The sequence below is a fragment of the Takifugu rubripes genome, chromosome 13 (assembly GCF_901000725.2).
Source record: "Takifugu rubripes chromosome 13, fTakRub1.2, whole genome shotgun sequence".
NCBI lineage: Eukaryota > Metazoa > Chordata > Actinopteri > Tetraodontiformes > Tetraodontidae > Takifugu > Takifugu rubripes.
This window is the reverse complement of record NC_042297.1, coordinates 7,910,981-7,927,829: the sequence shown is the minus strand read 5'-3', so window position 1 is coordinate 7,927,829 and position 16,849 is coordinate 7,910,981. Positions and strand designations below refer to the sequence as shown.

Below are 16,849 nucleotides of genomic sequence, written 5' to 3'. Positions count from 1 at the left end.
TTCCCACCTATTTCTCTTTCTGCTGTTCTCACACATTTTTAACTTCAGCACCAGACTTCACATCATTTTCTCAATATAACACTGACATCCTGCTTTAGCTTTTATTAAAGGAAGCAATAAGAAGATGCATTAGAGTATAAAGCTCCTAGACTGCCCCTGAGTAATAGGGGAAGATCATGTTTTAGTTGTGACATTCGTCTTACATCTAACAGCTACATTATAACCAGCTCAAAAGGACAGTTATTATCTTATAAAAGTTCATTTGTCTCGTTACGCTACATTTTATTGTCAATAGTAATTGAATTCATTCATTCATTTGAAGCTTCTGGTGCAGGATACACAGTCCTTCACTGAAAATGTAATCATTTCAATTAAAATAAAAACAAGTAGATATCCTGACAGTCTGAGTTGCAGTATTAATGCTTTAATGATATAAAGGCCCTTAAAACTGAGAGAGATGGAGAGGTAGCGAGAGAGAGAGAGAAAGACCGGGGGACCTTCAGCCCTGACACGCTCCACGCTCTCTGTCAAAGAGCCATATTCTCACATCATTGGCTTTCAATTAACTGCAGCAGGTTACAGAAATGAGAGTAAGAAGGAGAGTCAGCAAGAGCTGGTGCGAGAGAGCAAGAGAGAGAGAGAGAGAAGAAAAAGAGAGGGGTGAATATTGCAGGAGAAGGCAGAGGAAGAAGACCTGTATGGACTCAGTGACCCACAGAACGAGGAAGCATTTCACCATCTGACCAGCTCTCCCAGGAGAATTGTGTGCGCCTGTGTTTCTCGGTGTACCGTCGACAGTAGGAAGCGAAGCTCCCAGCCCACTAATTGGTTTATCACTGTGAGCAGACCTAGAATTCATCGCAGCAAATTTCATAAAATGCAGCTAAAGTGATCTGTAATATATGTGCAATAAAAATAGAACAAAGATGTCTCATATCTACCAACATTTACCGGAAGAACCTCAAAACCTGCGTTCTCATTATCCGTGGTGCCTTCCGTGCACATGTTCGTATAGGTGCTATTACCCGCCTCTTATGTCCTCTCACCTCAGTTGTTTGCTCTTTCACACACATCACTTGTGAAAACACACAAACACACATTTACACACTCAGACACACACCTACTGACTGGCTCTGTTTAATGATAAGTGGACTGGGATTTGGTCAAGTGGCTCAATTCCAACCTAAGCCCCAGTTCAAGGGCACTTGTCTACCATCCATCTACTTCATTTCTCCTTCCACCAGCTCTTCCTCTGTCACCCCATCCTTTAATTTGCTCCCTCACCTCCATTCATCCCTCACTTCTTTCTTCTTTTTGAAATCCCCCTGAAGTGATAAAAATCTCTTTGCCGTCTCCTCTTTTCTTCCCTTTTCTCTCATTATTTTTGTCTTTTCATCCATTGCTGTTTCCCATTTGTGCATCAGTCTCTTCGGCCAAGGCTTTATGGATCGATCCCCCTCCGTACGGGTCAGTTCATGTGTCTCTGTTGTTCAGGACCAGCACAGGTCACCGATAACCGAGTGACGGACACGATGCTGCTTTGTTTTCCTCTTCCTTCCACACAATTAAAAACAACCTGTCCTGACACAAAGACCCACAAGAAACACACAAGGAAACACAGCTGATTTATGACCCTGTCTGCAGACTGTGGAGCTAATTACACTGTATTTAACGCCGTGAGTGGAGGCAGGTACGGGCAGGGACATAGACCGATGCGATTGCTTTTGACTGTCGCTATTAAATTCCACGCTCAACGCCCTATATGTGGCCAATAATGAAATGTGTTATACTATTTGTTGATGTAAAAACAGTGGATGTTTTTAGCTCCTTAATTCACAGAGCACTGGTCACAACAAGAGGCAGAGAAAACCAACATGAATACTTTCTTAACCAGTCAGCAACTGGACTTATATAAGAGGAACATGAACCCAGTTTGAGCTTTGTGGCCTATAATCTGCAGCAGTGCAGTTTAATATCATCATTCCATACAGATGTGTTCTGTAAACACTATATTGTAAGCTTGTGTGAAACTTGTTGTCACTTCCAGCTGGTCATTAACATTAAGGTTAAAATGTACCATTGCATTTAGTACGTCTAGAAGTTGCGATTCTGAAGCATCATGTGCTGATCTCTACTTATTCCTAATCAGGCTGATGTAGAGTGCTGTAACCTATCCCAGGATTTATTGGGTGGCAGGCAGGAAAGGGACAGGTCATCTGGTCAGCACAGGTCACACACCATTCACACACACGTGCACACACACACGCATACACATGAATGGACCAAATCTATGCTTCTTTGGATTGTGGAAATAATCCACTGAGCCACACTGTAACACACAACTCTGCTGACTGCTGCCCCCATGTCAGTGACGACTGATCCACACCTACATATGGACAGTGACAGGTGATCGGCTGCTGTTGTGTCATGGTGTGAAGACAGGCGCCACCTCTTCAAGTTCCATTATGTGGATGTGGGATATATCTGACATTTGCTGTCTGGAGCAACAGCTAGAGTTTTTTTTCCTGGCTACACTGATAATGCAACTGGTTGCTCAGTCACAAAGGTAAGGGAAAGGGTTTTTGAACATAAGAAGTTAATATTGGGCATTTGGAAATATCGTCATGTTTTCCAATCTCAGAATGTACCAGTATGATTTTGGCAGCAACAACACAGACTGAAATTGACTTTGGGAGCTAATGAGCCATTTGCTCATCAGCAGACTTCAGTTTCTTTCAGTTTGACTTATATATGACAGAAATTAGGCCTCTCCCCGCCAAAAATCCAAACATGTTGTGATAATTTGTCTGCCAACAACAGTAACAACAATCACATAAATTTAAATTAGTGATCAACAATTCTGATTGCTGCTTAATTGGAGGCAAATTAACCACCAAGGAGAAGCAACAAGAAACCAGGAGAACCAGACAGCATCAGTTGGCTTCACAGTGGAGCTTTATCTAAAATAACAACGCTTCTCAATCCACAGATTCACATGGGACCTATTTATTCATTCTACACACACACACACACACATTTGAAATCCCCAAAGATCCAATCCACAGACTGTGCAGTAAAGAATTCCGGCACTGATACAAATTCCCTTCCCCCATGAGTGAGCATCCACACACTTGGATACACACCTCCACACACATGCACCTACAGGCGTGCAGTGTGTCTCTATCCTCTATCCCAGAAAGCCGCTACAGCAGGAAGATGATGCGCTCAGGTTGTGTGTGTAACACGTTCACAGACAACCTGGGATTAATGAAAGATATTAAATTCATGCACATTAGCAGAGTTTTTTAAAAAAAAAAAAGGTTAGGTGCGTGCGCCTGCGTGTGTGTATGTGGCAAGGGGGGAGGGGGGAGAAGGACAAGATTGTAAGAAAATAAAGAATGTAGGCAATTAGGGGAAAATAGGAGAGAATGGGAGGATGAAGAAAGAAAAGGATCAGGTGAGGAGAAATGTGGCAGCCAGAGATTTTGTTGGACTTTGTTATGTGCAGTCAGTGTGTGTATGCGTGTGTGTGTGTGTGTGTGTGTGTGTGCGTGCGTGTGTGTGTGTGTGTGTGTGTAATAAGGATTTTCAGTATGCAATCCATGTGTAAGGGTAAAGACCGAGGCAGTCATGCGATTTCGCAGAATCGCATGACTGCCTAAATTGGTCTCACACACACTAACCCACGGCACACACAGGTGTCATCACACACGCACACACACAGGTGTCATTACATTTCCAGCATTGTGTGTGTGTGCGCGTGTTTGTGTGAATAACTGCCCTTTCACCTGAGAGTTCAGCAGCCAGACAATCAAACCTCAAAAACATTTTTGGTCCGTACATTTGTGTGTTCTGCACATAATGAATTAAATCAAGCACAGACTGATTGTGGTGGTTGTTGTCTTTAGACCTTCAGAATACACACCAGGAAAGAGAGGTTGTACAAAACGAGGGAAACAGTGTAGTGTGAAAGTACAGAGGAACACTTCCCCATCATCTAAAATATTTATGAAAGATTTAAAGCAGCTTATTAGCTGTGACATCCCAGCAGTGCTTCAGACACTCATAATCTTATGTCATCTATGAATAATTTACTATTTCAGTTTGAGCCTCCCACATTTATTCATCTATTGACAGGGGTGAAGGGATGGATGGTTTCTCAATAAATACTAGTACAAAATATATTAATGTACAAACCTTGTTCTATTTAGCACCTCCTTTATGGGTCATCAATGCACATTTTTAAGTGTTGTTAACACTGAACATTCAAACTAAATATAAATAGAAATCTAAAATGTTCAACAGCTGAATCAATTGCACAGTTTTTGTTCAGTGGAGACACTTCTGTCATCCTACCTGGCAAAGAAGGAGGCGGCAGCGGAGGTGGTGGAGCTGGGAGCCACCGAGGTCGCAGCAGGAGGATGAGAGGGAGAGCCGGTGAGCGCCGCTGAGTTTGTGTGTGAGGGTGAGTGTGTGTTGTAGCGATTCAGGGTCACCTCGTTCAAACTTTCTCTGGGGGCCTCAGAGGTCTGACGAAAGACAGAGATCCAAAATGTTAATGTTAGAACCGAGCATGATGATCCACTCCATGATGATTCTGTCTGTGATGGTTCCAGATGTTCTGACATTCACATCACAGACATACAGTTTACCTCAGCCCTTCTTCTGTTACAGCTTTTACCCCTCTCGGTTAAAATATAAACTACTCACATATGTCTTTTGATGACATTTGTCCTTTATTATTCTGCATGGAAGAATGACCTTTGAACTGAAACTGAAGTCTTCTACCGATTGTTATTTGGCAAATCTGTTCCTTGTTTTTTCTGATGCAGTTGATATTACAGTGAGAGTCTTTTAAAATAAAAAAGAAACCACCCTGGGGGTGAGCTGACCAAATCACCAAATACACACCAGTGGTGGAAACACATATGACCTAATTAGCGTAGTGCTCTGGGCAGTGTGTCTTAATAATAGAGCACCATCATGGGCAAAACTATAGAGCTGTCTGTGCAAAGGTAGTGAGGACATGAATGGACTTTATAGTGTGCAAATGTGGGAAAAGGAATATGTATGTATGTATGTATGTATCTATGTATGTATGTGTGTGTGTGTGTGTGTGTGTGTGTGTGTGTGTGTGTGTGTGTGTGTGTGTGTGTGTGTGTGCATGCGTGTGTGTGTGTATGATCTATGTTTGGCATGTGTGTTGTTGTATTGTTTTCTTATGACAGACTGATAAGTCAACAAAATCAATCACACCGTATTGTGTATGTACATATGGCCATTTGTACCTCTTTAGGTGTGTGTGCAGCATAATCAAACATGAAAAGGATGGATTATAGATTATTGATTATCGTTCTTCATGAACTGCCAGCACCCAGACAGCCGAGGACCTAAATCATCACCCGATGCTCCAATAAAGGAACAATGGCCTCTCGGAGAATAAATCTAGGGGCAGGTACGTCGGCTCAGAGGTCTATGAATGTGTCAGTGCACGCACACATCTGCACTCTGCACCTGTGCATATGTGCGGGTAAGTGTAAATCAGCTCTGTGGTGTCTCTACATTTATGGCTGGGGACTCCTGAGGTCCAAGCCCGCTGCCTTGATAAATTACCGATTGTAAATAAGACGCCTCTATAGTTTATATACCACTCCTTGTGTGCATGTCTGTGCATTTCCTGCTGCCTATACATTATTAAGGCAGTTGTAAACATACAATATAGGAAGTGATTTGTACTGTTTACTCATTTATCCTGAAAATGGGGGAAAGAAAACTACCTGGGAGAGAAGTCTCCACAGAGCATCGTTATACCAGCTGCAAACAAGGAATAACGATGATGGAACTGCTGGTCAGCAGTTTCAGCTACAAGGGCTGAACTCACGAGCCTCTGTTTCACTCATCTGCACCACAATAATCAAGCTTAATTTATTACATGGGGGAGAAATGCTAAAAAGCTCACCTTTATGTGGGAATTTCCAACAATCAAAGCTAGTCTTTCTACATCAAATGAACACAGCAAAGGACTAAATATTGTGCTGCATTCTGCTTGAAATGGGTGCCTGAAACCTACCTGGACATTGTTTCTTTTTTCTTGGTGCCTGTTACACTTTTAAACACAGATCTTCCCACAGGACAGAGCTGCCGTCTCTCCATTCCAATATAAATCAGATTAAATGATGCTGGAGGAGACGTTAACGACCTCTATGTGGATATTAGGCTGTTGCAGTGAGGGGAGAACGATAAGGATATCGCCAGCACCATCAGCCATATCTGTTGCTGCAAATCAATAAAATTCATCAAATGCATTCATCTGTTTGCACATAGCACATGTTCCAAAGTGTACCTGTCACAGAGGAAATGACGGAGACCATATCAGATTTAGTTCAGTAGATTGTCTAAAGATTCACTCAGTCTCAACCTTCCTCTGTCTCTGAACAGTCCCTACTGTCCTTAAATCAATCACATTCCAGAACGGTGTGCAGTTACGTCATCACCAGCCTCAGGTCTTCTGACACGAGACCTGAAATTCTATGTAAAGTGATGAGATGGGTATCGCTGCAGAGCGCTCCAGCCAAATCAGATTTATGCTGCCAGGCTCTGAACCGATCACCTTCAGGTCACAAGTTTAATGTGACCCACTCTGATTTATCCTGCAGGACATGCAGTTATGTCTGACGGCGGAAGCGCCGTCTTCAGTGAATCTGACCCTAACGACACCAGGGGGCATTCCTGCATGCATGTATTTACAAATGCGTCCCTGTACCGTGAACACTCAAAGGTCAGAGTGGGGTTAAGGAGACAAAAGAGCAGAGGAGGGATGCAGAACATCTAAATGGAACTTCCAGTCTTATTTTATGGATCAGTTAATCTGTGTCTCAGAGGAATTGGTCCATCACTTCAGCACTCTATAAGGATCCTTTGCTGTTTATACTCATACCTCATCAATCCTTTCCTCCCTCTTAGCTCACATCTGTTCATCTTTCATGCTGTTTCTCCATTTTCCACTTCCCTTCCCAGTTTCTGATTATCCCTCCCTCCTCCCTCCTCTCTTGCTCTCTCTCTCTGGGGTGAGTGTCGACTGGGGTGATTTATTATCTCGCTCTGACTCTCCGTACTTGTACAATGAAACCTTTGCTGCCACTCACACACGTACCTGTTCTGAGGCATCATTAATATTACTATTCTTGTTCTTATTGACAAACACAATTCTAACGTAAAGCAAAGGTGATCATACAGACTGCAACACAAATACAACCTGATACAGTGAAGATCAAGTCAGTAAGACAAATAAAAGAGATGAAAACTGGTGGATTCTTTTGCATGAGTTAGAATTAGAACAGAGACTTCCTTCACATTTAAATGCAAGTTGTGGCAGAAAGAAATTGTGTGTGTGTGTGCGTGTGTGCATGCGTGCGTGTGTGTGTGAAAGGGTTACTAGGGGAGTTTTTGACATATAGTCCCTTGGGTCCCAATTATCACTGTATGAATTATTACATCTGTAGAACACATTCATACACACGTTAATACCACGCTCACATGCACGCACACACACACACGTCTGGATCCCCCTGTAGTCTCTGCTCTTCTGCCTCCTCAACCACACGTCACCGGGGGCCTTTTTTTCCCTTTTTCACCTTTATCTCCTGACTGCTCTCTTTCTGACTCATTTCCTGTTCTCAGCGTGATCTATGTTTGGCATCTTATGAAAGAAACACCTAAGTTCCTACTTTCATCGATCTGAAGATGGTATTTTTCTTCTCTTTTGATGACAGAGCTTTTGACTCTGTTGGTGTGTCATAAGAACTGAATCTCTTTGTCACGCAGCTTTTTTAAACACCCCCCCACACACGATAACATCCATGTTTTAGAGACTAAATAAAAGTATACTCTCAATTTTTGACATTACATTTACATTCAAATGTAACCTGATGGTTTTTTGCAAGGTTTTGCATTTGGAATAACTAAATTTTCTTCAATTCTAATGATCTGGATTTTTGTGGTACTTTGATATTTTGGGGGGGAACATTGAGATTTTTTTCATTCTGCTGCCATTCAAAGAAAAACTTATAATAGTGTGTTTTTCTGACCTGGTAGGGATACAGGGTCACGCCTCCATTTGTTCGGTTCGGGTTCTGATGGGCCTGCAGCGGTGCTCCAGTGTTACCGCTGCTCACATTATTGGAAGGACTGCTGGTTACAGTCGCTGGTTGCTGTTGAGACCCAGCTTTTCCAGGACTGGGAGCCAAATTTCTCTTGTCAGCCCCACCTCCTAGTCCCAGGGAGCTTGGTTTAGAACCCTGTCTGTGTCCTGGGCTTTGAGTTTGTGAGTTTGTGCTGGTGGTTTGTCCTACTGGGGGGCTCCAGTTGCTGTTGTTGGAGGGTCCATGGCTTGGGCTGGGTGTTGGCGTCTGGCTGGGGCTCGGGGAAGGTGACTGAGAGGCTGCATGAGGAGCATTTGACCCTGCAGCTGCAGGCAATGATGAAGAGGAGTAAGGTAGAAAAGGTGGAGGCCACCCAGCTGCACACGCTGCTGTTGGGCCAGGAGGGCCTTGAAATCCATACCGGCCACTCAAGGCAGTAGGAGAAGAGGTGGGAGACAGGTCCCACTGGTCCAGCGTCAGGACCATGCGCACAGCTTCCTGTTTGAGCTGAGTGAGGTGCGTGGCGCAGACATCACAACGACTGTCGCGTTCGTTCCACGCCCGCCGAGAGCTGTTTGGCACCTGAAGCTTATCATGAAGGAGGAGCGAGAAGGAGGGGTCCTGGAGGGAGGGAGAGAAACAGAAAGATGGGTTAAAGGGAAGTGTCTTAAGTATTCTGAGGGAAACACACTTTATACACAAACACACTGTGTGCTGTTAGTCTTAGACCAACAATGAGGTGAATGACAAAGCCAGAAAAAATGGTTGCTTCTAGACTTCCTCCCTGATTTCTTCTTGTTAAAGGGGAGTTTTTCCTTGCCAATGTTGTTTGTTGGGGTCAGACCTTGGGATTCTGTAAAGCGCCTAGAGACAATTTTGATTGTAACAGTCCAAGGTAGTTTTCTATGTCAACTGGACTGGGTTTCTTCCCTTGAAGACGTTTCGCCTTCTATCCAGAAGCCTTCACACACACACACACACACACACACACACACACACACACACACACACACACACACACACACACACACACACACACACACACACACACACACACACGGCGATACAGATCTGTGCCTAAATCCCTGTTGAACCTCTTTTGACCCCACTAAAAATATTTACTTAATTTTATATATAAAATATTAAGCTTTTAATCTGACAACGGAAATACTGTAGGTTTTATTTATAAGCCCGTAGTTAGTCTAGACCAAACTCATCAAGCACGATGTTGTGAGCTAACGTTTTTACATAGATGGATGTTTCAAATACACCTTAAGAGAACACATGTGGCCCAAACTAAATATAAATACAATTATTTTCCTGTGTTAAACCAGTTAGTCTAAGCCAAAGATCAAATAATACAAATACCTCACAGTATTTAGTCTGATCAACAATGAGGCCTTTTCTGGGTTAGCATAGTAACCAACTAGAAATGAAAGACATTTCTTGTGTGTTCTTCAAGAGCCGATGCTGTATCACTGTGCCAACCAGTCAACATGAGGGGATGCAGGAGCAGCAGTGCTCTATACTGTAGGTTGAGATAGAAAGGTCACGAAACTTCACAAAAGTGTGTCATTCTGGGGATTTTACCGTGCCTCCATCCTTGTCCCCATGCTCATTATCACCTCTGTAGGCCCTTGAGCAACGCCTCTATCTCCGAATGCTGCCAGGAAAGCTTGACTTCTGCATTTGTGTGTGTGTTGTGTGTGTATGTATGTGTTTAAAAGTCAGAAATGTGAGCATAGCCACTCCTCATGAGGATTTAAATGCATTAAAACACTTGTCATCATTGCAAAGTGTCAGGTGAGTTTCTGTTGCTGCAAATCGCTTCTGCAATAAAACCGATCAAACAGAAAAGGAATGTTTCGTTGAACACATAAAAAAATTTCAAGGTACATTTTTGCTGTTGAACACGGTGAGATTTTCTACTTTCTACTGACTGGTTGACATAATTTCTTTATCAGATATTAAGCAATAGATGAGTTATGGAGATGAGGCATTTTGGATGTTTGTATCTGATCAATAAGAAGGTGATTGGCTGATCTCATCTCTCAGCTGGCAATGATGTGACTCACCGGAACACGGAAGAAAAGAGGGACATGTGAGTAAAAAAAGCCGTCCTGTTTCCTTACAAACCATTTTCAATGTTATTATTGATTTGCTCTCTCTATATATATATTTCTCTCTCATTATTTAATTTTCATTAAAAAATTTAAAACACTACCTGACAGTCTAAATCACACTGTGTGTTGAGCTGTCATAAACAGAAACAGATATTATTGTAATGCTACATTGTACACACAATAAACCTCTGTAATTAAGTGTGGGTGTGCATGAAAGAGAGGGAGAGGAATAGAGAGACAGAGAGAGAGAGAGAGAGAGAGAGAGAGAGATTTGTATGTCTGTATGTATCCCACGAAGCAACATTTCATCAAAAATATAACCAAAATATAACTTCTCTATGTGTGATCTGCCTGTTAAGCTAGGTCAACACAACAACACACACATAAACAGACCGACCGACCGACCGCTGCTTATATGTGTGCATGTGCGCATTTTAGTGCATAGGGTTATCTTGTTAGTCCCGTGAAATAAGAGAATGTGGATATAAAACAATGTCAAGGACACACTACACACAAACAAACACACACACACACAAACACACACACTCCTGGCTAACAAGCGCAACCATATTTGAGATATATATGTAACTATGTGTTAGTAGAGAGGAGACTGAGCATAGATACACTAGCCTCCTTCCATGCATTTATTAAATTCACCTTCTATACTCTATAACAAATACAGACAGTCTTGTGGGAAAACAGCAATTTTTGAATCGAGAGGATGTGTTCTGGGAGGATTATATTCAGAGCAGGGCATCGGCATGACAACCACAGTGAAAATAAGAAGAAAAGATTTGCTCTCAGACTTCTTTATGAATTCTGTGCAGGTGTTGATGTTGTTCTGCAAATTTCAGAGGGAGAATGTTTGCAGCCAGTGCAAATAAGCAGAATTTCTGATGAGCTTCTCATTTTATTTGCAAAGAACTCCTCTGATACATTTGGAAAGTTGCCACTTGGACAACCTCCCCAATAACTGTGGAGTTTAGACCATCACAGTCACAAATATAAATCCTCCATTTTGAAGAAACTGTAAAGCATCTAAAGTGCCGGAAAATTCCAAAATGTATCTCAAAAATCTTTTAAAAAGAGGAACACGTGATCTACTTGTCTGACCTCACAGACACTCAAACACAGACACACATTGCAGGACCTTAAAGTGGACATGCTGCTTGGCCCCTGAGATGAGGGCCTCGTTGTTCCAAATCAGCCCAGATTTGGGGAAAAGCCAAGCTGCCTGGAAAACAGGGAAAGGTGAGCTGTGCTGTCAAGAGGAGAGAAGAAGGAGCTCTCTGATAGAGATGGAGTTTCTGTTAATATTCTGGACACACAGAGACCCTCATTCAGTCTCTGTGCCCTCTTTGACTCCTTCCATATTTCTGCTCCCATCAATGCTTCCTTATTTTCAGCTCATTGCTCAATAAAAGAGTAGAATTTTGAGTTTACTTTTGGCCAATGTGGGATGAAGTCGAGACAGCGCAGTCTTACATGGAAGGAGAAGCTGGTATTTTACAGAATAATATATTGATGACATTGTTTACATGAGATTATGGTAAGAATAAAATGTCTGTCGGTGAGCCTTTTTATCTCCTCACGCTTGCTGTCGACTGCAGGCATCCCTTAACCTCTGAGTTCATCAGCATTCTGTGTCATAACTGTGAGCAAGTCAGTCTGAGTGCCACAGATAGCCAATGAGCATGTGTGTGTGTGTGTGTGTGTGTGTTTTTGTGTGAGAGGGAGATTCATTTAAAGGGCAGGCGAGCACATCTCAGCTCTACTCTGCACGGATGGAGTGGGCGACAAAAAGGAAGAAGCAGCGAAACAGACTGCTGTCTGTGTGACTGTGTGTGTGGGTGTGTGTGTGTGTCTGTGTGTGTGTGTGTGTGTGTGTGTGTGTGTGTGCAGAATATTAACAAAAACTCCAGGAGTATTACCAGAGCTGGTAGTAATGAATGAAGAGAAGGGTAATTGTGTATGAGGGAAGAAAAGGTTTACCTTCCTTGGTCACTCATTTGGAACTCAAACACACACACACATACACACACACACACACACTCACACACACACATATGCACACATCAGCAGGGTAAGGATCAGTGTATTCATGCAGAAGCGATGCAGACGGTCTGTTCCACCTGCTCTGACAGGATGCTGGCACCAGAAAGTGGAGTGATAAAAAACAGTAAAGAAGCAGAAAAATGAGAAACCATGTCAAAGATGCTGTGAAGAAAGTGCTTTAAACCGTGTATAAGAGTGTGTAAATCCATCAAAGGTGTTGGTGGCCCGTGTTCACAGATACTGATCCCATGATGGAGAATGATGGTGTGTGTCTTCCTGTCTGTTTGTGTGTGTAAGTGACGGATCGAGTTCAGTGTCTGTGCAAGATCAAGGTCAATAACACAGAGGTTATAAATGACACACACACAAACACACACACACACACACACACACTGAGCATGGAGGGGCAAAGATGTACAGCAGGACAAACAGCAGAAGGGTCAAGTACAGACCTTGCAAAAAAACCCACCCTCTGTCAGTAATAAAATAAGGAGCAATGAAAAAAGGTTCTGTCAACTTAAGACAAAAATAAGCAGCCTCCAGATAAATCAAGGCCAGTCTTCAGTTTTCAGCTGGAATTGTGGTGTAAATGATACAATTTCAAATCACATTTTAATGTACTTTTCTTTCAGTATTGTTGACTTTTAACGTCAGGCTGTTTACCTGATGAATACGTTTCACATTGAGCCAAACTACCTTCTTAACAAACAAGCACGATGAGCAATAATCAGTGAGCTCATTTAGAGAATTACAAATGTTTTTTGCAATTAAATTAGAAATATGGTCAGCTTCAAATAAGTAACTGGGAATGTAATATTTATTTGTACACTAAGCACTGAATTAACCCATCATACAAACCAGCCAGTAAGCTGATTAGTGTAGCAAAAAAATAACCTCAAGCAATAGTGGCTCTTTACTGGTAAGCCAGTGAAAGTCAAGATAACTCACCTCCTCACAATCATCCCTTTGTTTTATTCTGATCCCCCTTGTGACAAATAATTTAAGGGTCCCTACAGGATTCCTCTCTGATTTATTACACACACACACACACTCACACACACACACACACACACACACACGCACGCACACACACGCACACACACACTCCCTTGTGACGTCAAAATGCTATATTAATAACAAAGACAACTGCAGTAGAACGGTTGTGTTGCCATGGTAATGTAGAAATTAATTAGCTCACATAGTATGTATCTAGCTATAGAGGAACATAATTTGCCACATACAGTGTCTTTGGAGACCAACTTATGCTCGCATGCATAAATGTGTGTATGTTTGTGTTTACAGGGTAATGCTGGTTGTGTTTAATTCTGGTATCTGAGGGGAAACGCTAATACACATTTTCTTCATCTTGCAACTGCATGATGCTTTCTCTATCGTTTTAAGTCCTTCACTTAAGAGCTCTGTTTCATGGCTTGCTGAGCAGAGGCCTTTCTCTGAGCGCTGCTGAGCACTAGACAGCAGGGTCTCTTCATCCACAGAGCCTTTGATGTGTTCATATTCACACATGTTAGAAGCCTTTGATTTGTTTTTTTAATAAAAAAAAAAAACAGGCTGTGCTTGAGAAACTCCTGCTGTTACAGAGGTTTTGAAGAGGCCATCAGAGAGGGGTTGAAGCTCATGCCTGGACCACAATGTCCTTCAGGATGTGGATGTGACCTTCATTAACCTGCCAGCTGAGAGGAACATGATCAGTTGCCATAGATGACCTTTAATGTGAGATGACACTACAGAATGGTGTAGAGTGATTTTCTAAAGCCAACCAATGGAATATGAAAAACTGGAACCAGATTAGATTAACTCCCTCCGATTAGGATTCGCATTTGTGCATTTTTTAATCTGGCCGATTTTGGGCGTCTCTGCGTGACAGTGCAGGTGATATCATGGACGGTATATTACGATGAACATGAGAGAACAGCTAAAGGGTAGACCACAGCAGGACTTGATCGCCCTCTAGTGCCAGGCTGCAGTGATGGTAAAAGACCTCCCCCTCCCTGTTTGAGGTGGAACTACAGTGGCTGAATAAAAGGGATCGTTCCATTTCTGAATCCACTTCCAGGCCAAATCTTTGTCGCGATGAGTAGAAGTTAGCAGTGACAGTCTTTAATAAAACTGTGCATTGAAGTTTATAACCTTTTTAAGGTGACTGTAGAAACATGGTGGAGTATGCTCTAACACTCATGGAGGAGGACCTGGATAAATATCATGATTGAGAGTTGAGTTCTATTCAGGACTGGACGTGAGGATTCCTTTCCTGGGCCCTGTGAGGAGATCTGCCAGTGATAATCTTTCGCATTAATAGTGTGTGTGGCGTAGGCTTCAGGGTCAGTCTTGGCCTTAATCGAAGGCTGATTGAAACTAAAAAAAACTAACCAAAAATTCAAGCTTAAACTTTCATCGAAAATATGCTCAAATATCTACAAGTGAAAAAATTTCTCCGAACATTTAGCTGCTGTTAAAATACAGCAGATAACAAACTTGGTTCATCCGTATCAGCAGAAGTCAACAAAAAAGTCCACCTAAAATTACAGAAAAAATATTATTGAGGCACTATAATTGGGTCATTTATTAACCTTTAATTGCACTAAATGAGGGGCCCGTTGATAAGCAAACTATAGACAAGGCGGGTTCGTTATTGAACAGGACTGTTCAAAAATCGTGTTTGAGAAAAATGTGACATTACAAAGTTAGAGTTAAGAGTTCTGGAGACTCAAGCACCCCGAACACACTGAGCAATGTTAAGAGAGGCGGCACACAAACTGACCTGTGTCCCTATTTCCCACAGGTGCTTTAAACACATCTGCTCCTTTTCATAAGGGCAACTATGGCCTTTATTCTCACAGCTGTTTACCGTCCTTTTTCCCACTTTTCTCCATGCTGTCCTTTCATTGTATGGGTCCCTCCCTCTCTCTCTCTCTCTCTCTTTCTCTCTCTCTCTCTCTCCCGACCACGTTGCTTCCCTGGGCTGACAGTGATGAATTGCCCATTGGGTTAGGTGATCCGTCATGCCGCATCCCACACCTGAATACATGCTGTCGCTTCTTCCCTCTCCCCTCTCTTCCCCTCTTCTTTTCAGTATTCTCCCATCCCAAGGTTAGTGAGGCTCAGTGGGGGTAACTGGTACAGATCTGTTGTTTATGTGTGCGTGCGAACACACACACACACACACACACACACACACACACTCTAACATTGTTTTAGCATGTTAGTATTTTAGTTTTTTATATTTAGGATAGGATAAACTTTATTGATCCCACATCGGGGAAATTCACGTGTTACAGCGGTAGCCCGTGGTGTACAGTACAGTATATTTCCACTGAACCAAAACTGTTCAGGTTTCTGTGGTTGTTGTGGAATATGTTGTTTAAGATGCTGAATTAAACATTACAAACACTGTAATCCAAAACTAAGTTACACTGACTATATAATGAGCTTTTATGTAAATAAAAGGGAACGGTATAGAAAAAAAACAATTGGTGTAGTTCAAGAGCGTCCACGTTTGATGACTTCAAACCTGTTTGTCATGTGGTTTGCCCAGATGTTTACGTCAGAATCGTATGTGTTTAAATGTAAACCTCAAAGCTTCTCAGACTAGCTAGCTTCCATGTTCGTGCGTTGGCTCGTGCGTTCAAGCTTTTTTCCAGGTTCCAATCACACACAGTAGTGCTAGTTAGAACTGTGGAGCCACAACAGAACTCCAAAAAAGCTTAAGTTGGAAGATTCCCGATATAAAGCACAGCTGGTGCTCAGAGAGACGACGCTCATTCCACCACCCGATTTAAAGTACAAGGGAGTAACAAGGGAGGGTTGGTGACAACATGCTAAATGAGTTGGCCACTGAAAGCAGTCTAGTGAATATTACACAGTTCTTGCAAGGCTCATCATATCCTTTCCTTCACCTTGTCATTGTGCTCACAGACGAACACGTGGAAGACGCACTTGACTTTAAGCCTCATTGTTTTGTGAAGCTAAGAATTTTGATTTATCAATTGCTTTGGTGTTTATGTGGATATTGGATATCAGACTACAGAAGAAATAGACCATTTTCTATTATAGAAACTTGCTGGAAACCCCCCTCTGACAGTGTATACAGCTGCAGTCGATATCAAATAACAGTAAACAACAACAATCATTTCAGACCTCAGTTTGAGCTCCGCAGGCTCCATCTGCTCAAGGTAATTGGAAAGTTTAAAAGCTAGAGCCCATTCTCTACGTCTGATTGAAGTACAGACTGGGAACAAACAGCCAATTTAATCTGAGTTTCTCTCTCTCTCACACACACACACACACACACACACACACACGCACACACACACACACACGCACCCACGCACGCACGCACAGCGCTTATTTATTTTTCTTTTTGTTGTTTATATGAATTACTGCCTCTCCTTTTTTCTTTAAAATGTCATTTACCACATTTTCCTTCTTCCTTCCCTCCATGTTTTACCTTCCCTACCTTATTTTGATGAGAGACAAATTTTATTCTTTTGCCATGAGCTGAAGCATCCTGGC

General features: G+C 42.3%; 1 protein-coding gene across 5 annotated transcripts in view; it reads right to left on the bottom strand.

Moving 5' to 3' along the window:
* kif26ba (kinesin family member 26Ba) overlaps window positions 1–16,849 on the bottom strand; it is a 52,311-nt gene that overhangs the window by 25,064 nt on the left and 10,398 nt on the right. For all 5 annotated transcript variants that reach the window (XM_029845909.1, XM_029845906.1, XM_029845907.1 and 2 more), the window contains exons 3-4: window positions 8,088–8,762; window positions 4,357–4,529 (exon numbers count right to left, since the gene is read on the bottom strand). In XM_029845909.1, coding sequence (XP_029701769.1) covers window positions 4,357–4,529; window positions 8,088–8,762 — 848 coding nt within the window. The remainder of the gene's footprint in view (window positions 1–4,356; window positions 4,530–8,087; window positions 8,763–16,849) is intronic.